The 22,784-nt window shown below is 42.5% G+C and overlaps 3 protein-coding genes across 3 annotated transcripts; 2 read left to right on the top strand and 1 right to left on the bottom strand.

Annotated features, from left to right (window-relative positions):
• Window positions 1-149: 149 nt before the first annotated feature.
• Window positions 150-7,068, top strand: slc8b1 (solute carrier family 8 member B1). Its single transcript, XM_070833207.1, has 15 exons — window positions 150-399; window positions 1,512-1,664; window positions 2,074-2,126; window positions 2,516-2,573; window positions 2,765-2,870; window positions 2,969-3,136; window positions 3,832-3,945; window positions 4,037-4,111; window positions 4,215-4,345; window positions 4,477-4,618; window positions 4,750-4,871; window positions 5,075-5,228; window positions 5,313-5,393; window positions 6,200-6,264; window positions 6,398-7,068. The coding sequence occupies exons 1-15, from the start codon at window positions 376-378 to the stop codon at window positions 6,587-6,589; spliced, it is 1,638 nt and encodes a 545-aa protein (XP_070689308.1). The 5' UTR covers window positions 150-375; the 3' UTR covers window positions 6,590-7,068.
• tpcn1 (two pore segment channel 1) lies at window positions 7,056-17,670 on the bottom strand. Its single transcript, XM_070833208.1, has 26 exons — window positions 17,016-17,670; window positions 14,049-14,185; window positions 13,086-13,262; window positions 12,895-13,008; window positions 12,527-12,657; window positions 12,032-12,120; window positions 11,842-11,876; window positions 11,652-11,710; window positions 11,411-11,510; window positions 11,153-11,269; window positions 10,923-11,047; window positions 10,792-10,840; window positions 10,644-10,707; window positions 10,493-10,537; window positions 10,344-10,400; window positions 10,202-10,255; window positions 9,987-10,059; window positions 9,633-9,740; window positions 9,364-9,525; window positions 9,144-9,259; window positions 8,698-8,744; window positions 8,523-8,591; window positions 8,340-8,436; window positions 8,011-8,150; window positions 7,842-7,922; window positions 7,056-7,758 (listed from the first exon to the last, which is right to left on the bottom strand). Exons 1-26 carry the CDS (start codon window positions 17,104-17,106, stop codon window positions 7,615-7,617), a joined length of 2,481 nt encoding a protein of 826 aa, XP_070689309.1. The 5' UTR covers window positions 17,107-17,670; the 3' UTR covers window positions 7,056-7,614.
• An 896-nt stretch (window positions 17,671-18,566) lies between these two features.
• Window positions 18,567-20,517, top strand: iqcd (IQ motif containing D). The gene is made up of 4 exons (XM_070834451.1): window positions 18,567-19,075; window positions 19,215-19,436; window positions 19,546-19,617; window positions 20,103-20,517. The coding sequence occupies exons 1-4, from the start codon at window positions 18,644-18,646 to the stop codon at window positions 20,379-20,381; spliced, it is 1,005 nt and encodes a 334-aa protein (XP_070690552.1). The 5' UTR covers window positions 18,567-18,643; the 3' UTR covers window positions 20,382-20,517.
• Window positions 20,518-22,784: the final 2,267 nt, after the last annotated feature.

Genomic DNA, 22,784 nt, shown 5'->3' with positions numbered 1-22,784 from the left:
CTCAGGTCTCGTTTGGAAAACAGTGGGTGAGGTTTCATGAGGAGGCGTTCACGATGTACACGGTGTCCTCTGGCTGAGCAGAGCGCCACTAAAACAGGCTCAAACAAACAGCTGTGAAACAACAGCGACGTTTATATTTTTTCCTCTCTCTCGGCTTGTTTCCTGTTTCACTTGAGGGGTCCGGATCGCGGGACTGAAACAACCCGCCACCGTCCTGTGAACGCAGCACCAGAATTGACGCTGCTGCTCCGGGATAAACTGATCATGTCTCCTGGGATAAACTGATCATGTCTCCTGCTGTTTGTCTGTCACTTTTGCTGCTTTAATCGAGTCACCTGCAGCTGACGTTGGTCTTTGAACACAACACGAGCCACGATGTCTCCAAACAGCAACGATGAGGTCTGTGAGATTTGATAGCTGCCACATTAACATGTTGTAACTTGTAACATGTTGTTTAATTTAGAGTGTGTGTGTGTGTGTGTGTTGGTACTTGGTCTGAAGCTGGCAGGTAGTCAGCAGGGTTCTCCGCAGGTCACGTGATGGTAGGTGACCAGAGGAGTGACTGATGTGTTTAATGTGACATCTGCATGTTCACATCAGGACTCACCAAAGTTTTACGGTGTCATTTCTCAGTGACTGAAGATAATGTACCTATTCCCTACTTGACATAGATTTAAAAAATATATATAATTATCATACATTAATAATAATAATAATAATAATAAACCAGTATTCATTTTTTTAAAAGAGTTATGAGAAATTCCCATCACAATTTTCCCAGACATCATCTGTGCTGTTTTAGCAGCCAGGCACAGCTGACATTTCAGAATCAGGTTTAAAACGGTTGTATAATAAACAGGAAATTGTCTTGGTATCTTGGTGCCTAACAATAAACTTAAGGAAAAGACAGAAAAGAAAAACAACAAGTGCACAAGTCAAGAATCTGAAACAGAAAAAAATACAATAAAAATCGGACTACAGCGTAATATATCTGTTTTTACAGGTTCACAGAGTTAGAAGATTGCGCAATAATGACCAAGAAATGTGCACAAGTTCACAGTATTCAACCCAGACACATTAATGGCTAATTTGGTTTGAGAAAAGCACAAATAGAAGCTGGAATGGTAAAGTCAGGTCTCCTAATGTCGAGTTGTCCCTGTTATAGATGTGCCTTGTGTCTGAATTAAAATCTTTATCATTTCAGTTGATATTCGGCGTGGTGGTGTTGATATGTAGTGTGAGACAATAATGATTTGTCATTATGGTAGCAGATAGCAGTATCTCTGAGCACATTAGGCAGTGTTGCGAGCTCAGAACAACCATTCCAGTCAGAAACTATGCTAGTTTACTATTCTACTAATAGTTTAATTCACTAATTAAATATTATAACGGTGTCATTATTAAATCAAAAATTGAATACTAACTAAAATATCACTCCGGCATGCTGCACATGTCTCAGGACTCAAACTTAACTCTACTAATTTGTGTTTTTTTCTGTATTTGTGCGTTAGTGTGACGTCGTGATGAACCTCAGTGCTGCAGACCGCTGTGCCTTTGTGAAGAACACACCAGACTGCTCCATGGAGGACGGCTTCATCAACTACCTTCATGTGGCCTTCTGTCTGCTTCCTCCCAACCTCACACCTCTCACCATCACACTCTGTGTAAGACGTGTGTGTGTGTGTGTTTGAGTGTGTGAGTGTGGGCAGTTGTCATGAAGCAGTATGAAATTCTGCGGCTCTGTGGTCTTTGGAGGAAGTTGACTTTGCTGAGAGAACCAGGAATGATGAATTTGATTAACCAGTGATTTCGCTCTCAACAGCGGATTTCCTAAGATTGTGTGAACTTCTTGAATTTCCCTTTTTGCAACATAACTGACCAAACGGCATTAATCTGTCTGTGTGGAGAACAAATGGTGTTTGTTACAGTTTAGTAACAACAGGATCAGTTGGATGAGGCCATGTTTATCAGGGTCAACTTATTCAACTCAATCCTTGTTTATAGAGCTTCTCTTAGTGTGTGCTAAGAAAACAACAGTCTCCCACTCCTTTACCCTCCTCTGCTTCTCCACAGGTTGTATGGCTGCTCTTTTTGTTCGTCATTCTCGGACTCGCTGCATCTAAGTTGTAAGTTGTCAGTGTCAACATGTGTGTCATTGCCATTGAGTAGTCTAAGCAGTGGAAAGTATTAACGCCATGTTTAGCGGCCCGTGACATTCGTGCCCTCAGTGTGGCCAGCGTAAGAGTCACGTGACGGTAGAGAGTTTCTCATGACGGTTTCAGTTGAGTTGTGAGATTGTGATATTTCCTCAAAGGAAGCACAGTTTGTTTCTGCTTCTCTCACCCCCCTATAACAGCCTGACTCCGTGCCCCGAGGAGCAGTGCGCTACAGCAGCTCGACGGCAAAGAAGCTGCTGCATGTTTAATCTAAAATCTGAGTGTTTTGTGGAAATTCTGAAATGTTTTCACCTCCCTTTCTCACTTCTTTTTTTTTTTTTTCCACTGTTCCTCCTCAGTTTCTGTCCCAACCTGTCAGCCATTTCTGCCAATCTGCACCTCACTCACAACGTGGCCGTATCCTTTATCTGCATCTGCTGTGTGCCACTCAGAAGGTCTCACTTTGTTCTGATTCTCATGTACAGTGAGCACCAACACGGCACCAACACAGTGATTTTCGCTTCTTCCTTAGAAGTTAGACTTCTGTCAGTGTTGCTGAATTACTCTTTTTCTGAGGAATATATTCCCTGACTGGTGTTTGTGCTGAGGGTGTGACCTTTCTGGCTCTTGGTAATGGAGCTCCTGACATCTTCAGTGCCATCGCAGCTTTCTCCAACCCACACACTGCTGGACTGGCTGTCGGAGCCTTGTTTGGTAGGCACCGTCTCACACACACACAGGCCAAGATTAAAGAAACTGTTGAAGCTCTTTTATTGTTAAAGCCTGGTTGTTTCCCCTCCTTCCCTCCACAGGAGCCGGTATATTTGTTACTACTGTAGTTGCCGGCAGCGTGGCGCTGGTCAAACCCTTCACTGTGGCCTCACGTCCATTTCTGCGGGATGTCATCTTCTACATGGTGGCAGTGTTTTGGACTTTTCTCATCTTGTACAGAGGAACCACGACACTGACAGAAACATTTGGTACACACTCACACACACACACACACACACACACACAGTAGTGCATTTTTTGCCTTCTTGATCAGACTGTTAGTTGCACAGTGATCTTTTTTGGAGATGTTTGTCTTGTATGCCGATGAATTAATAGTCAGTTTGTACAGTGCAATTTAGGATACATTTTTCTAAACATATCACATGTAAAAACACTTTGTTCTGTCCTCAACCGTTCTAGCCTCAGCCATTTATTAGTCACCTGCACTCGCTAAAAATTATGTTTTATTCTGTAAGGTTATCAGACAGGAGTTTTTGCACATATTTCCTACTTTCTCAATTAATTCATGCTCTTAACGTTTTCTTTTAATGCTATAAATCTAAATATATTTTTATAAACCTGCCACGCATCCCGTGATTTTGTATCACTTTAAAGATTGGAACTGTCTCTTTGATTTACTCAAAAACATATTTGCAGCGTGGTGTTTCTCTTCTTGTCCTGGTGCCAACAGCTCCAGCTTCAGGCTATAATCTCAGCCATTTGACCAAAAACAATCCCAAGATTAGTTCACAGAGTCACGTACTCTCCAGGGGCACGTGGAGGGCACCTCTTTTTAGATATTTCAGTGCATGAAGCCATTTCATCAAGTTTCAAGAGCAGTTTTAGTTCCCAAACACTTTTTTCACACATTGTGACGTATATTTTACCTCATTTCCTTTTTTAGGGTACCTGGGCCTCTATGTGGTGTATGTATTGACTGTTATCATCAGTGCGTACATCTACAACCGACAGAAACATTCGATGAACTCGAGCGTCCAGAACGTTGCACATACTCCAGGTCAGAAACACACACGCATACATACGCTCGCACAAATAAAAAGAATATATTTCCACATCTTCCAGTGATGCTGTTTTTTTTGATTTTGCAGCAGAGTATCACTCGTCAGACTCCTCTGATGATGACGTGCCCTGTCTGATTGGTGGGACCATCCAACAGGAGTATGGTAGGAAAGCAGCTCTCTTTTATTAACAACAATATAAGTTAATATACAACCAAACTTTTCTGCATGGTCAGGACTACAACATGCAAGTGTGTGTGTGTTTTAGAGTCAGAGTACAGGCCACTTCTGCCTTACTCTGAGTCCACGAGTCAGATCCTGCTGAGCTCCCTGAACCCGGTAGACAACAGGAAGTGGAGGAGGAAATCATGGCGCTGGAGACTCCTCAAAGTACTAAAGGTGTGTGTGTGAGTGCACAGATACGAGGGCCAGTGCAAAAAGCTCAATTTCTTAATAAATGTGGTTGATACTCCGAGTCAAACTGCTCTTGTAATATAAATTATCCTGCACTTATGTCCTGCTCCCACCAGACACCTCTGGAGGTGCTGCTGCTGCTCTGTGTCCCTGTTGTCGACCCCGATAAAGAAGACAAGAACTGGAGACGCCCACTAAACTGCCTTCAACTCGTCACCGCCCCTCTGGTGTGCGTGTTCGCCTTCCAGTCTGGAACATGTAAGTGCATCACCTTTAATAATAAAGGCAGCATGGCAAACTGTAGCAGCCATAATCACACTAAAAGTTTGGTGAAATCATCAAGCTGCTGTTTTTTAATCTCTCCTATTTTTTCCTTCACTAATGTCTAGATGGAGATTATATGATCCAAGGCCAGTTTCCCCTCTGGCTGCTGACTCTTCTGCTGGGACTTTTCCTGTCAGCTATTGTCTTCTGCACCACCACTAATGACTGTCCTCCCAAATATCATCCAGTAAGTGTTTGTGGAGATTTACCAGAGTCCATAGGATTCATCACCTGAATGTCACATGAATGTCTTAACAAAATCACTGCTCTTAAAATGCGTCTTAATTACCATATTGGATTCATGTCATGTTTTATTCATGCTGTGACGATGAAACATGCTGCGTCGCTTGTGGCGCATGTGATTCTAAGTTGGTCTGTTTCCCTCACCAGCTGTTTGCTCTTTTGGGCTTCCTGGTGAGTGCGATGTTGATCAGTGCAGCAGCGTCTGAAGTGGTCAGTCTTCTGCACATGCTCGGCGTGGTGCTGAGTCTCAGCAACACTGTGCTGGGGCTTACTCTGTTGGCCTGGGGCAACAGCATAGGAGGTGACACTTGTGATTCTATGGCATTAATATACGCTTTTACTTAAATTCTTAAACACATGATCTGTATGCATATTTATTTTTCAGACTGCTTTTCTGACATCACCATTGCCCGGCAGGGTTACCCACGGATGGCCATATCTGCCTGCTTTGGAGGCATCATTTTCAGTATCCTTATGTTGATATCAGAGCGTGTTTGTCACATAACTCATAGGCATACACTACTCACAAAAAGTTAGGGGTATTCGACTTTCAGGTGAAATACATGGAAAATGTAAAAAGTGAATGCTACAGTGATATTATATCATGAAAGTAGGGCATTTAAGTAGAAGCATGCAATGGTAATTTCTTCATTTTAAACAATTTATTTGAAGAAAATCTAACAACAGTGGTAGGTATACCACAACAAAAAAATTTCGGTGCCTCAATAAATTGGGATGTGGCCAAAGGACGTCCACTCCTCTCCTTTCTGTGACTTTTCCAGTCACTCTGTATCACTGTTACAACCTCCTGATGACACTCTGTGACCCTCTAAGCTCAGTGAAAACCTCCGTCTGAGGACTTCCTGTTTGAAGCCTCCAGTGTTGAGGTGCTGCTGATCAACTGTTAGGTGTCGTCTTGGTCTCATGATGTCAGAATGTGAACACCATGATGAGGAGGACTGTTTAAATACCAATTCTAACTGAAGCAGGAAATGTATTGGTCGATTCAGGGATCAAACCTGTTGTGAATGTTGCTGTTAAGCTTCTTGTTAGAGAACAGCAACTTGTGCAAAAAGTACTGAAACACTGAACAGTTGGACATGTGCATTCAAAAGTTTAGAGAAGGTCACATTAAGTTCACCTGGAAAGTTTAGGATGCATTTTAGGTTCATCCTGAAATTTCACCTGAAAGCCGAATATCCCTAACTTTTTGTGAGTAGTGTATATAACGGTGGCCGTTAATGACTGCATCCTTGACTGTATCGCCTCCAGACATGCTGTTTGGAGTGGGTTTAGGATGTCTGTTGCAGATGCTTAAAACACACTCTGATATGCAGGTAATCTCCTCAAGGACACAAATCAAGAGTTTATATTTCTGGTCAAACATACAGAGAAACATAGATGTCACAGGCATGTGAGACTTTTTCCAGAGCCCATGAACATGATGCATCTTCCTGTCTTTCTCCTCAGTTTGAATCAGAGGGTTTGTTGACGTGGGTCCTTGCAGGATCTCTGGGTTTGTCTTTGGTCCTGTCCTTCGTCATTGTTCCACTGTGCCGGTTCCACTTGGGTCGGACCTACGGGATCTTTCTCCTCGTCTTCTACGCCACCTTCCTTCTCATTGCACTGCTCACAGAGTTTGGCAAGATCCACACTGTCTAGATTTGACTTTGAGGCTGTTAATGTGCTCCAGTAAGACAAGATGACACACTGGAACAGACTCTACACTGAGAGCGTATGAATGACATCGCCTTCTACATGTTATGTTAATGCACTATTTATACAAGAATCAACTGTACATTTTGTGCACATGCCTGCATCCCAGCCGGTTGGTTTGTGAAACCAAGCAGGCAAATGAACTGAAAAGACTTTTCTACTCAGGTTCAGCCGAAACTAAGCATCACACTGTGCCTTTATTATTCATATTCTTGTTTGTGCTGAGTGGAGATGTGATGTGAGTTGCTATTTGTTTTTACAGGTTGTACAGTACTTATTCTGTTCTTATTTTTAATCGCTCCTCACATTCTGTGTTAAATGTTACATCATAGCTAAATAAGCAGTGATGATAGTACAGCAAAAATACATAAAATGCACTTGACAATTTGAACAGTTTAATAAAATCCCTTATTAACTAACTCAAATACATTACAGAATAAGAAGTTATATAAAAGTAAAATACTGAGTCTGTTGAGACATTAGTTAGGAAATACACCATAATTGTTTTGTTGGGTTGAGCTCAAAGGAGTGTGGTAGTTTATACTTTTGGTCTTAGAACTTAGTAGACGTACTGTCTGTGTTAATACTGATCAGATGAGCCATTGAACTAAGGCATCTGGTTGAAGTACTACATGATTTACAAGAGGTCACAAAAGGCCTACAGCAGCACATGTACTCAACATATTGTAGTAGTACAGGCTCCATGCTGCAGTCTTTGAAAAGGCCAAAAGAGGGCAACATTCCCGCTTCACTGGTCAAGCAACAGACCTGTACTGTTGTCTTTCTGTCTGTGGTGATGGCTCCAGGGAGGAGGAATCATTAACTCGTCTCACTCTCACATCCGTCTAAAAGGCCCCACTGTGGCAAACGGGGAGTGTGGGGGGGACTGGAAAAGACCTGGAGTGATGGGTTCTCTTAGCATTTAAAAACGCTGAGGTTATGGTGTGTATGTACTGCTTGCAAACTGTGTGTTAGTTGATGCTGTGAGGTCCAGTCTGTGAGTTGAGCTGAGGCTCTGGGAAGGAAGACGGTTCAGAGACGGGACTGTCCAGATCCCGCTCCGGGCTTTGGTCTGGCTGAGGCAGGTTTTCTCTCGAGTACTCTGCATACCACTCCTGGAGGAACGAGGCGTAGAGAAGGAGCTTATGACAGACCAACTTCTTTCATGATGTTCACGATTTAATTGTCACTTTCGTACCTGTATCTCCTCCTCGTACATTTTCATGCTGAGATCACTCTTCGTCCTAGACCTGCGACCTAGGTACACCAGAGACAAGTGCTGTGCACACCAGTGCAGGAGGGGAAAGCTAGTTAGTGGGAGTCATTCAAGGAGCAGAGGACAAAGAGCAGATGGCACGTGTTCTTACCCCACTCCTGTCCATAGCTTGTAGGACTCCCTGAAGAGAGCTGAGGGATGTCAGTCCTGGGCAGGTCTGTTTGTACAGCTCCAGAGTGGCCAGAGCTTCATCACGACTCACCTCTACTTCAAACACTATCCCGTTCTCATCTAGAGAGTGTACGCACACAGACATTTAAATGACTTGCTGAACACTAGTTCACTCTCCACACTGTCCTTTCATACAGTACTGGTAGGCAAATATTAATCAAATAAGCATTTTATACAATATATACTGCAGTACTGCAAATGTGTGATACACATTAAGTAAATGTATGCACAATATCCACACAGTCCCACCCTCTGGGTTCTCCACTGGTTCTCGGTTCTTGCGGCTGTAGTTCATGCGGAACACGAACGCATCGAGAATGAACGCCACAATGATGGTCATCACCACCTGGAGAGGGGACAGGCAAAATGTCATGCAAGCATTAACACAGATAAGTAGCAGTGTATACCCCCCCCCCCCCACAAGCTCCTCACCATTGTAACTATGTAAAAGGTCATGAAGTAGAGGCGACTCCAGTGGCTGGTCATGGAAGTTACTCCTTCCTGTGAGAGAATGAACACGGTAGCAAACGGCGTCACCCACTGATCAATGACAAGAATGCAGAGTGGTGACTGATGAAAAGACGGCAGATGATTGACTCGATCTTACCATGGTAATGTACCAGTTATTGACCACAGTCAGCTCAAACAGAGTCACTGGAGAAAAACAACAGAAAGAAACGAATACACAAATTAAAACTATAATTGAAAATTTCACACCTAAAGAGAATAAACATCAATCGGTCAATCCCACTTGACCTAAGTAACAAGTCTGTCTTGTCTGTGTAGCAAAAACGTGATAGTTGTTGCACTGGCAACTGTAGTTTATTCAGCCCCACAAACGTCATCCTGCTGCCGCAAATACTCACTACCACACCAAATGAGTGGCTATATTCAATCTTGTTTGAGAAACACTTTCTAAAAACTACAGTATCCAGCTATTACAGGAAATTATTCAGGCGTGAAGTCCTGACAGACACTTCTGGTATTTGTTGACAATAACAAAAACTATAGAATATTGCCAGACTTATACTTAAAAAGTATTTAAGGAATTACCAAAGCTGCTGAGAATGTTGTTGAAGTTATTGAGATAATAGTAGCCTTCTTCCAGTACTGTTTTGTTGCCATACGTGACGTTGATCAGCCTGTAGGAGTCTGCCACTGTGCTGGTGCTGGAATGACGAGTGGTTAGTAGACATAAACATGTGACTCTTGTGCCACAAGGTATAGATAAAACACAGAAGATAAGAAATAAATGAAATGAATAAAAACTCACTTGCAGCAGTTGGGGTAAACCACATCTGCGAAGAACTCCATTCCCACAATGGCAAAGGAGTAGTAGAAGATGATTAAGGTCAGCCCCAGACTTGCCATCCTTGGGAAGAGCTCAAACATGGTGTCCAACACATTACGATACCTCTGCTTTATCTTAAATAACCTGTGAGAGATGACATGTTTTATGTAAACATAAAAGAAAATATGGCACAGGGCCAGAAATGCATGTACACAATATTCTATGGAGTAAGAAAAAAAAAAAAAAGGTACCGGAGCAGCTGAAATGGTCTGAGAACTACAATAAAGTAAAATGGCTCCATATCAAAGGCAAGAGCAACCAGGCCAAGGAAGGCAAACACTGTCACTGAGAAATCAAACCTGTACAGAGGAGCAAAGACCAAAAACACAGAGCCAGAGTTTGGTACATCAAATACATTTTTGTTGTATTTTCACATAATAGCCACATTCAAATTACTGATGTTTAGTAAGAATACCGAATCCAAAGGTAGAGACTCAACCATGGATTTATTTATTTGCTCAGCATAACCTATGAGTCCCAATTTTTGGATTCAGTATTGATCAAAAATGTCAATCAACGGACCCATAATCCACGTTATTACTCACAGATTCCACCCAGAGCTGAAATAAGCCATCGGTCCCAAACCTGTAATTTTCAATAACACCTCTACACCATAAACTAAAAGTGGAAGGACAGAGGAAGAGTTAATATTAGTATAAGTGCATGTAAATGACTTTAATTAGTTCTATGACCAGTTTACATTATATGAATAATGTAATGATTTTCTGTGTGAATAGGAGACAGCTAGCAGCCTACTCACTGGTCAGGAAAACAATGTAACTCCAGGGGACAAATCTGGACCAGGAAAATCCACCTGCAGAGGGAGAGCAAGGTGCAAAACACTGCAGTGCAAAACACTTTCCTTTATTCATATGCGTTTGTGTTACGGGGAAAGATCTTACTATTCAGAGTGTACGTCTCCACGAGGATCCACACACCATTGATGGCCACCACCACATCTACAGTCACGAGAAAAGTTGTTAAAAAAAGGTTTATGATGAGAAAGTTTGTTTCTGGGGACAGCTGGGAGAGTGTAAATGATTACACTTACACATGACATACTGGAAGGCCTTTGACTTCACAAGCAGGTTGATGCCTATTAAAACAGAAAAAGAAAGCACTGAGAATGAGGAACTGAGCTGAACTGAGACGTGATCTGTTCAATTAAAACGAAAAAAGAAGAAGTAAAACAGAGAACTTGCCCTTGAAAATGAGGAAAGTCGTCTGTGGAAGGTCATCGAACCAATATTCTCCACTGCGTCTTGCCTAAGCAACACACACATATATATTAGAAACAACCAAAAGGACACAAAAGCAATAACAACACGGTACAAATGCGCGGCTGCTTACCTTCCATTTAAGGCCAGTGACTTCATAGAACTTATAAAAGTCCTGTAAGCTGTAAGTAGAACAGACTCATTCAGTTGAGCTATATGGAAATGTTACAATGAAATACAATGCAGAAAGTGTCTGGCACTTACCTGAGCATAGGAGCCCCTGAGGTGTTAAGAGCTTTATACGTGAGGAAGCGGTCTCTTGCAGACATCCGTGGTCTATAAAATCGCATCAGACCGTCAAACTGTTTCAGCGACACGCCCATCGGCCTCTGGAGAGACATCAACACAGGCAAAAGCATTGGCTGTGAGCACTTTGTAAAAGAAATCATTTGTACCAAATACACACGACACTACGTAAAACAGTGAGGCTGTACCTGCCGGCTGACTAAGAGCTGAAAGGCGTGGTCGATGGCGGAGCGTTTGTGAAGCAGAAGAGATTTAAACTTCATCTTCTCGACATCGTTGAACGTATCAAAAACCACTGCCAAGAGCTGGAAGGGGAGAGATGAAATGAGAGTGAGGTGAAGCTGTTAAGTAATCGTGTAAAAGGGCCACTCGTCCATAAATATAATATTTCTCATATGCAAGTTGGCACAGACATTTGATGCTGTTGCACAAATTTCTATTTATACCAGATTCATGATGAAGTAGAGCTCTATGGAAAGGTAAACAATGAAGAAAACACAGGACCAGCGGTTCTTGGAGTACGCAGGCATCATCACGTCGGGGAAACTATAAGAAAGAGGGACGCAGGAGATACATTAGTCAGAACGTATAAAATAAAAGCCGCGGAATCAGCCAAAAGACGGGCGCGGTGAAGTAAAAAAAAGAATTAAAAAAACTGAACAGTACCACAAGTACTGCCGTGCTTACTTTGCTGTGGTCAGCAGCACAAACAGACTGACGAGGCTGTTCTCCAGAGTGCTGAAGTACTGCGGTGAGAGGAGAGGGTCGAAGTCAGGAAATGTGACCACCAAAGTTTGGAGCACAGAGAACAACCAAAGTCCCCAAACTTACATCATTTTACAAACCTAATATCTGTCAGACTAAAGACTGAACGTACCAGGTCAGTGGTGTTTGGAGAGAAGAGGCAGAAACCTGAAAAGAGATAACAGGACAGTTAAACACACAGGAAACAGAAAACCCCATTCCCTCTTAAGACAGTAGATGGTTCACTCAAACTATTCTATAAATCACAGCAACAAAAAGAAGCAACAGCATTACATATGTATTAGAATAACATGTATCCTTACCCAAGATAGCAAATATAACCATGAAAAAGAGCAGCAATAGGAGTATGTCAATAAACGGTGGGAGGGACTGGAAGATCTGACGCAGGTTTCTGATTGGATGAAAGAAAGCTTGTCAGTGACGACAGTTAAATCAGTGGTGTCTGTGTGCTCAGCGAGTGGGTTAGAATGATGGAAAGAGGGACATTAAATCTAAGGTACCCGAATGCAAATTAGCTGCATTAAAAACAGTAGTAAATGCAGTAAATGTCATTTTTCACTGAAAAGTGACTCCTAACTGTAGCACCAAAAAAACATCTGAATGAAATCTCAAGGGAAGTTTTTGAGTCAAATGGATAGATAGATGGCGTGTTCCTCCATATGGCGTTTCCTTTATTCTCTCTAGTGTCTTCCAGTAGACACTAGAGAGGAGGATTTGACTTTAGTCATTATAAAAACCTCTCAATTGAGGAAGCAGAAAGTGTGAACCTGTACATGTTTGTTCAAGTCATTATGTACCTGCGCACAGCACCACAGTATCTACAGTCCACTAGGAAAATTGGCCTGAGAGCTCTGGTCACTCTCACGTGAGACGTCTGTCTGATCAGAACCACTATGGCCTCCACGAACTGTAGCTTCAACACACACGTCTGCGCAAGGAGAAGAGACAAATGAACAAAACACAACGGCAGAGGCTGATCCCCACGCTGACAAACAGCAGGGGGCCTAAACCTACTAGAGCAAGCATCCATCATACTAAAGTGACTGACCCTGGCCTCTGACCTCCCTGTAGAGCGAGGCAAGAAAAAACACAGGATTTCTCTGTGGTTACTGTAAAATTACTCCACTTTAAAGCCATCAGAAAGTGTCCAACATTTATCAGTCACCTTCACCATGGTCCTCTTGTGTCGTATGAAGGTGTGGAAGCCTAACCAGCGGAGTTTCATGCATAGCTCAAATGCCACCATAACCAAAGCCAGAAGCTCCAGAGTGGCGTGGACCTGCAGGGGCATGAAATATACAGGAGCTTTTACAGCAGACTGTGCGTATCAGATTGCGTTCGTGTGCGATCACTCACGTAGACATCCAGGCGAAGTGAGGGCACGGCGGGAGCTTCACACAGGGACAGCATCATCAGCAGCAGGCCTGTGAGCAGCTCCATCATGTAGAACAGGTGGTTGTGGGCAAACAGGTACGCTGCCAGTGCCTTTGGGTTTCGCGGATGGGTGAAGAACTTATCGTTGTTCTCTCCCTCCTATATGTGGAATTTAAAGAACATATGAGTCAAAAAAATGCAAACCTTTTCATTTTACTTATTGGATTTCAGCTGATTCCTGCTTTCAAGTTTTAGGCTTTCAAAGGAGGGCATTAAAGAAAACGTGTGGTAAGCACTGTGTTACCGATTTTCCAGCACTTGATGTAAAAGATGAGCTGTGAGGGGAGAAGTTGCCATAACACAGCCTCGAAAACCAGCTACTGAAGAACCATTCAAAGGAATAAACCTACCGAAATTGGCAGTGAAGAACAAGACTGCCAGCTTTTAATTATGGATATAAACATTTCCAAAATTACATTTTTAAAAAAAAAAACTGGATTTGCAATAATGTTATGAGGAAGTAAATGTATTCAACACCTTGGCAGGCTTTAAGGATACACACAATGGATTGGATTTGTATTAACAATAATCGGATAATTATTGTTTATCAGCCAAGAAATTTAATATTTCAATCAATCAATCAATTCATCTTTATTTATATAGCGCCAAATTCATACCAAGTGTTATCTCAAGACGCTTTCCATAAAGAGCAAAGGCAACAGTGGCAGGAAAAACAAGTTCTTGTATCTTAACTTTATTACTCCCGGAAACTGTTCGTGATGTAAATACAGCCCATTTAAAGGGCACAGACTATAGCTATATAACTATAAGTCTAACAAGTATAACAGTGTGGAGGGTGTAATAACATCAGTTATACGACCATGTGAACACAGTTGCACTTTCCCTTTACACTCAGCGACAAACAAATCCACTTCTAGTGAATACCTGCAGGTAGATGGCTGCCTCCTGGTAGTTCATCTCCCAGCTTTGCCGTAAGGACACATTTTGGGCTCTGTGGTTTTGTGGCCCAGGTGTTGAGATCACAGCGTTGTTCACTATGTCATAATTGCCTCCTCCTCCATCTGGAAGAAAGCACTTCAGTGTCAGTGTATTGATGCAGCTCATATTTATGTGGGGAAAAAAAACAAACTATAACATTGTTGAAGTCGTCTTTTAGTTTCCATATTCATCCTTCCTTTAGCACCATATATGGTTCACACAGTAAATACAGTAAATAGAGGGTATGGGCCTACCAATGCAGCCTAGTTCTAACTGTATAGCATAGGAGGAGATCGTTACTGGACTCTCGGTATTGGTTTGATCTTCATGGAAACCAGCTGTCTGCCGCCCGCATAAGCACTCCATTGATCAGTTTGGATTTGTCTGTGTGCTTCAGCTGTGTGAATTTATTAAGGTCCCTGAAGTCCACAGCACAAGTGTGTGTGTGCGTGTGTGTCTGTGTGTCATTCACAGTACGCTGGTCGTGCTCCAGCACCCACACACATCTGGAGATACAGATGGCCAAACATTCCACTCAGGCCTGATGCAAACTCCAAAAAAAAACGCAGTCACAAGTAGAGTCCGGATACAAGTCCTGAAAAGATCCTGAAATATCCAGGCCGAGCTGGGGGATCGAACTGCCACCGGAGACAGAACACCATTCAAAATGACGGACAATGGTTAAGAAGTTCGGTACTTCTTTGACGGCAGTGGCCTTGATGAAAGCTACGGTCAGCAGTGACACTGAAACTGTCCTGCCTTAGCTGTGGAGTTTGAACTTTGAACCCAGTGCTGCCAGTCAGAGAGAAAATGCCGTGTTTGCACTGATGTCACATCGTTTGTTACGCCTCCTTCCTGCCACAGACTGAACGCAGACACGAGACAGATAAACCACAGGAGGAATTATGCTGGAACTTTTTATGCAGGAACTATGCTGCAAGAAGAAGAGCAACTATCTTCAAAAGACAAGGAAGACATCTAGATATATAACAACACTGAGAATTGATTGTGGGGCATAGTGCAGATTTAGGTAATGATCTTCTGAATTACATAGAAAGTACTTTTTCTCTAAAACCTACGCTGTCTTCAAAATGAACTCAAAAGTACAACTGAAAAAAAAAAATGAATCCACATTAGCTCTAATAATCTAAAAACCTTAATTTACAGATTCAAGAAAGATCTCTCATAAATATAAATCAGAGTTTCTTTGTTGAAAAAGCAATCCCTCCACATGTCTTTCTGCAGCTGCATGTTTTAGTCCCATGTGAGTCTATCTGGGTGCTCTTCCCACACACTGTACATCACATGTTTCTGCTTCAGGCACAAGTCCTTGGGATAAAACCAAGTGCAGACCATACGAGTCTCTGAAATGCAGTCACAGACGTTTCCTGTCCACCATGACAGCAGCAGATTGAGCAGAAGTGTGAAGATCAAATTCCAGTCCTGCAGCAGCCTGACTGTTATCCTGACAGGAGTACACGCTGTGTCCGCTGTGCGCCATTCCAGCCCATCATTTGTTTGAGAACAATAACATGTTTGGAGCTCCCAGTCAAAAACACGGTGGGGTCAGGCTCACAGAAACACAAACAGTCTCAGTTGTCATGGCTGTTTCTCCCAGGACAAAAAAAAAATCCAGTTTTTTGGTGATCTGAAGGGGTTCCAACCACCAGCGAAAAAACTGAACTGCACACGTCTATCCAAGCATGTGATTTGTCACTGAGGTGACACAATGCAGCCCTCTTTCTCAGAATCCAGGTTCAAACTCCCTCGCTTTCCAGAAAGCTCCAACAGCAATCAGAAAGAATAATATGACACTTCCTCCTTGTCCACCACTCCCTGATATCCTGAGAAAAAAAAAACCTTCTGTCCTCTTCCTGTTCACCTCCAGAGCCAGAGAAAATGATCCAGTAAGCTCACACACAGAGACACTTACACACAGGCTGCAGACATTCACACACACAACACACACATGCTGCCCATGACCACCGGGGAGGGGCTGAGGGGTGCACGGTCTGCTGAGGCAGCAGTTTCTCAGATGGGTCATTTTGTAGCTTATATGTGAGGAGCACAAAGGCAGCAGGATTACTATGGTGAGTGGATGCATGGATACCCATACATACTGCACACACTCAAACACACACGTGATCTCAGAGCCTGGTGGACAGTCTGCGTTAAAGCAATGTGGCCTGGACATGCAAGCACGTATGAAGCCACCAACATTAAACTGAGGAAGTGCACATGTGGTAAGTAGACGAGCACTAACTTCAGATCACAAAATATATACAATATGCACGAAATACTCAATACTTGGCTGACAACACCATCATACAATACTTTCAGAAAAACAATGTATCATGGAGCTAAACATGTAGAATGATCTTCAATTAGGCAAGAAAACCCTTCCATTATGCCAGCTGCAGTGTGACTGACTGACATCTGTCAGTATGTATCTCTCACACAGAGGAAACCAGCCAGCGAGCAAATAGTCAGTTGGCAGTTTATCTTAAATTGTTTTGGAGAGGTGTTGATTCGACTTTGTGGCAATTTGAAGGCAGTGGTTTGCTGTGATGTTGAATATATCTATATATATATATATTCAGTCCACCCCGTTTATATTAATGAGGATAAACTAAAAAAAATTAAAAATTAGAAACACCTAGATTATGCATCAACATTACAAATTACAGCCTCCAAAATCACCATAAAGCTCAAAATTATAATCTTAACCACCCACATTGCCTTATTAGATGTAGCTGTATTTACCAAATAAACGGGCAACAAGTGTGTTTCCTCTCAAGGACTTTTGCTGCATTTGTCTAAAGGCACGACAGAAGCACCACCAGAGCCCTGTCCGGGGTCACGGGCCTAGCCGTGGCTGAGGGTGAGGATGAGGACATGACAGTAAAAACTTACTCTCGTCTCCTCTCTCGGTCTCCTCGTTGAGCAGACCGCTGTTTGCTTCGTCCCATGTTAAAATGAGAGGCACATCGTCGTCTGACTCCATACCAGCGGACGAACAGGCTGCAACCAGTCTTGATTTGCAAACGTTTAATTAGATTTAATCTAAGCTACCCACTGGCTAAATAAGTGCATGGTTTCTTTTGCAAACCGCAAGACGGCTGCACGTCTTGGGTGCCCGGAGCTAACAAACAGAGTACTTTTAAAGCTGTGCTAGCTCAGACGATAGCTAGCTACGAGATGTGACGTCTCTGGTGAGATGTGCAGCACAGGAACTTGCTGCATTCAAGTTGTGTGAAGCGGCCACGGTCTGTTGGTCACAGACTTGGTCTTTGTCCTGTCACAGATGTCATCTGTCACGGAATTAACTGGTTCACTGTCAGTCAGGCTAACAAGCTGAGACAGTCCGTCTGTGTCCATCACGGCTTCATCACCGCACACTACGCTCTCTGCTGGATAACAAATGCTGTGCGTGTTCTGATACTATTTAACCGGTAAGTAAGTGCGACAACTGTTTATCTAGACCGATCCTTCCGCAAACAACAAAGCCTGAGACTGACTAACGACACAACAAAAGCTGGACAGTAGTGACTGTGGGCACAACTAGATCAACAAACATTTGCGACACTGGAACAATTAACGGCAGCCTGTGTGAACTCTGACAAAATTTCAAAATAAAAGCAAATAGACTTAAGACAATGCTCCAAACCCCCCCAATTATTGACAAAGAGCTTAATTTATTTCTGAATTTGTTCATAAAATAAAAATACTCATGTAGGGATACATTTATTTCTGCGTCATACGCTATCCGGAAGTTATTTGACACTGATACATTTGTGGTATCCTAGCAACAATGTCAACAACATCCTCCTGCAGCAGGTAACTATGTAGAGTTAGCTTGATATATCGCTACATCTAAACTCATATAAACTAAAGTTACAACTGCTATATTCCTTAGAAAACGTTTAATGCTTAATGTTTAAAAAACCAGCAAGTGTGCAAACTGATTTAACACGTTAATGTTCACTTAGTTAGCTTAACCTGGCTAACGGCTAGCTGATACTGTAGCAATTGTAATGTGTGAATATATTACAGATTTATGAGTTATATGTTATGTAAAATGTATAATGTATAGGTCAAGGACTTGAGGTTACAGTACAGAGTTGTATGGTTGTGTTATTGTTGCAATATTATTTGCAAATATGTGCGGAGAGCTGTGAAACTTACCCTCCGTCTCAGATTTGTGAAAGTATAAAATAATTTCCACATGAGCAATAGTTTTTGTGTAAAAGAATACGAAAACATGTACTTTATTTCTGTGTGAAAAGTAAAAGTGTTTAGCGTTAGCTTCAAGATGTGAGACAATTCTTCAGTCACCAATTTATGTTTTGTTAATGGTTTACTCTTTTGCTACCAATCCATCCAGTGACAGCATGTCTGCAAAGTGTGCACCAGAGACGAACACAAAGTTGGAAGAACAGAAGAAGCTCCTCTCTCGCGAGGCTCAATGCATCTCAAACATATTGGAAACATGCATCACTCAAGCTGAGATTGTGGTGGCTCTGCCTCCTGTGTCTAGTGTCATGGACAAGGGGTCGTGCGGGGCGCTTCAGGATTATCAGATGTTAGAAATACTGGAGACGCTGGAAGGTCTCAAGCGAGAGTCACATGGGGAACAAGACAGAGAAGTTGGGGAAGCAAGGAAGAGAGAAAGGGATGAGCTTAAGAGGGACATCAAGAAGTCTATCAGAGATCTGCTCAGGTTTGCGCGAGCCGATCCAGTGACAATTTTTGGTTTGATGGCAGAGCAAGTTGTGGAAGTAGAGGAGAGTGAGTACAAACTAATCACAGAGCTCAGGAAGTTTCACGGCCATATGGTAGACAAGATGCTGACCAGTGCGGATGAGGAGCTAGAGCTGTCTTTCTTCACTTCGCTGCCTTTATCCCGTGTTTCGAAACACATTGTTTCAAAGGATGAAAGACTCACTGCACATATAAAGGATCTAGACGCAATGGTGAGGCACTAAGTTGAATGTTAAAAAAGAAACCTCCACCTGCAAGAGTCTGGTCTACCATTTACTCACTTAAGCCAGTCCCTGCTCATCTACTCTTATTTCCCATCTCGCCTCTTCTGCCTTTGTGTTTGTTCCGCAGATTTCTCTGACAAATGATGAGATCAAATATTTGCTGTCTTTGCTGGAAGAGAAGCACATACAAGAAGCACATACGTCACTCCTTTCACACAAGCAGTGTCAGTCACGTATAAAGACATCAAACGTGAAGCAGAGTGGTATACAACTGGAAATTGATCAACTGAACATTCAGCTCAACAATTTCATCCTTGAAAACAGACAGGCGGAGAGAGTCCTCCAAGAGGTAAGTTTAGTTCAGTATATCCAACATTTCACTGTAAATATTTAAGATTTTACTGCTGGTAACAAATTCTTTAAAACCCATGTCAACTGTTGGTTTTTTTCCTTGGCAGAAAAATGAAAAGGTGGAGATTCAAATTGAATACTTGCTCCAAAATTTCGATGATGAAATAAGAGAAAGCCAGGTACAAACTCAGACAAACTAACCTAAACAAAGGGCCAAAACTTACTGGAATAGATGATTTAAGTGAGCATATTCTGGATGCTATTTCATATACTTGTTGAAGCCATATTCAGGATGTTAAACATGACCTCAGATATGGTAGTTTTAAAAAATCATCCTAACACACAGCCCTTTTACTAGCTTTTTCCAGAGTCCTCAAACACATCTCACAGTCATCATCAGTTGCTGGAGTTTGGTGTTTCTATCCGCTGATGACGAACATCTGTTGAGATGAATTTGTTAAACTATATTCAGGATATCGTATATAGTTATGTTCCTCTATGGATTCTGAATGATCAAGTATAAACGCTGCATGGGGCAAAAAAACTTAACTAAACATAACTTTTCACTTTTATTTTCACTGCTCTTCACTCTCCACTGCCATCTCTCTCTCTTCTCCATCCATTCACGCCTTGACACCATCGCTGCCTCCATCTCCTGTCTCAGGCCAACCTGGAGCTGAACACCATGGGTTATGAAAGGGAGGAGGAGGAGCTGAGGAAGCTGGAGAAACCCTTTTCTGTCCTGGACGCAGAGTGCAACCAGATCCAGGAGAGGCGCCGGCTGGCAGAAGAGAAGAGGAAGGAGGAGATGATGGAGCTGGAGTTGAAGACCAAAGCTGCTATTTTTGCCCAGGCTTGGTGGAGAGGCTACCGTACTCGCAAGGCCTTAAAGAATAAGAGCAAAAACAAGGCCAAAAAAGGAAAAGGCAAGAAACCCAAATAAATCAGAGACCAGTTTCATTACTCTGGTGCTACACCAACTTACGCCACCTGTGGAGCATAAATGTTTTAGATGTTTTATAGAGAAAGTAAACAAAATATGGGTGTCATTTATGACTTGTTCTTTAATAAAGTGTTCAGTGCTGTAAACTAATATTACTTACAATTTTTGTGAATGAAACAATACTAAGGACTGCAGTGCTTCCAATGTTTTGTGGGCAACATTTAATATTTGGATACTGCATTACTGAACACAATATCAAACTAAAAAAATAAAGGATGAAACAGCAACTTGTAATTCTTGTTAGAACAGGGAGTTTCCAGCAAAGCTCTGCTCAGTCTGATCGGCCAAAAGAAGTGACAACAGGGACAGATTCACTGGGAGCATCAGTAGCTGTTTCCCTCCATTGGCCACAGGGTGGCAGTACAGGACCTGGTGTTCCTAATGATCAACTATCTAAGTGACATTTGGCAGCAACAGTATAACTGGTCTGATACATACAGTATTTATGAAGTTAAAACATGTCAACTTAAAATGTTGCTTCTATCAGAACATTTCAGAATTTATAGTAAACTAAATGAATGTCTGACTCACTAAAGTCATTCATTTAAAATAAACATTATCAGAATACTTCCCAGCATGAACGACATTCAGAACAGTACATTTACCGCTATAATACATTTAGGAAGTTTCCATGTATCTTTTGTCACATCGGCCTCTTTTAAACCATAATTAAGGCAGGTGTCCACTTCTGGAACAAAAATAGGAGCCAATTTTACACCCTTCACTGACGCTTCGTCATCACTGACAGAAATACACAGAAACTGAATCCCTGTCAACATGATTAATCAGTCGTTGATGCGCTCAGTGTCTTAAGTTTATTGAAGTTCATTGTCTTCGAGTTCAGTTAACTCAGAGTTTTACGTTAAAACAACTGATGAACGAGCTTAAATGAACTGTTCGATGCTCGTTCACTTCTCTTCGCTTCTCGCTTATCTTCTCTTAAAGCAGCAAGGAAACGTGTGTCTTGAGGGTAAATTTAACAGTTTTTAACAGTAAGCTGGGATGTGCTTTTTGGCCTTCATTCTTTTCTGTCCGTCGTTTTGTCTTTGTGAGGGAGACTGATGCTGTTTCACTATGTCCTCGTGGTCCAGGATGAACATCTTGGCCTGAGACAGAGACAGCAGGAGACTGTAAGTTAAGTTTATCGTTTCTGCTGCTCTGGCTGTTTGTCACCGTCTCTGCTCTGTCTGGGCACATACCTTCTCCAGCTGTCTCTCTGTGTCGTTCATGTCCACACCTTCCTCTCCTTCTACACTGTCATCCGTCATTTCATAGAGGTTGAGGGTCGCCATCTTAATCTGTCCCAATAGGAGTGTTTTCTTTGCTGCCGTTTCCTGGATGTGGTTCCACTTCCTTTCCTGTAAGCAGACAAGGACACCTGAACTTCACACTGAAGGTGGTGGTTAAATCTTTAAGCAGCATTGGATCTGGTCTTAGCTCCAGGATCTAGTCTGGTACCCATGTCAGAGTTTCAGAGCGCATCTTCTCCAGCTTGGTCTGGAGCTGAGACAGCTGATTGATCTTGTGCAGCCGCAGAAGGTGATGCTGGTCCTCGAGAGTCAGCAGAGCTTTTCTCTGCTGGTCGGCCTTCTCCTGCGCCTCACTCTCCCTCTGACAGAGCTGGCCTCTAAAGTGGAGAAGACTCTCTAAATGACCCGAGAGCTGCTCCGCATCCTCGAACTGTAACACACACACACACACAAAAGGTGTTTCCCCAAGATTAAACTTCACCATCTACTCAAATCATATCAGAGAGTCTCTTACAGTGTGAAACAAAGGCCAGCCCTGCGAACATCTGACAAGTTATTGCACTTTCTGAAATGAAACATTCACCTGTAAAGAGCCAGACATGTTACAATGCAATGATACTGTTCAGGTCATCATTAGTGAAGGTTTAGGGTTATTATCAGTGGTCAAAATGAGCTTTGGACCCTATTTTTGGTTACAGTTACAATATAAGGCAGCAAAAGTATCAAAGTAGTAACAAAAGTTATTTAACATGTGTTAAGTTAACTCTCAGAGGACACGATGTGGATTTGTGCACCTCTGCACAAAAAGTGCTCAGAAGCGTCCCAACTGTTTGTGTCAGAGGCCATAGTAGATGGAGCTTAACCTTTCCAAATGCTCAGGGGACAAACCCACAAACTCTGGCCTGTCACTGGGAAGTTTGGGATCGAGCTGTCCGGCTGGGAGTTGCCATGGTTTCCCTGACAGCAGCTGAACAATGATGCCGTCGTGGGCTCTGGGGCCACCAGAATAACTGCTAAACCGTCCTCCTGGATGCAGCTAAAATGTGGATCAGAGGAACCGGAGGAATCACAGAGGAGACGTCTGGACCACGGT

Source organism: Pempheris klunzingeri, chromosome 7 (genome assembly GCF_042242105.1).
Source record: "Pempheris klunzingeri isolate RE-2024b chromosome 7, fPemKlu1.hap1, whole genome shotgun sequence".
In the NCBI taxonomy this organism is placed as follows: Eukaryota; Metazoa; Chordata; class Actinopteri; order Acropomatiformes; family Pempheridae; genus Pempheris; species Pempheris klunzingeri.
The sequence above is the reverse complement of the archived record's forward strand: the minus strand, read 5'-3'. Positions and strand labels throughout refer to the sequence as shown.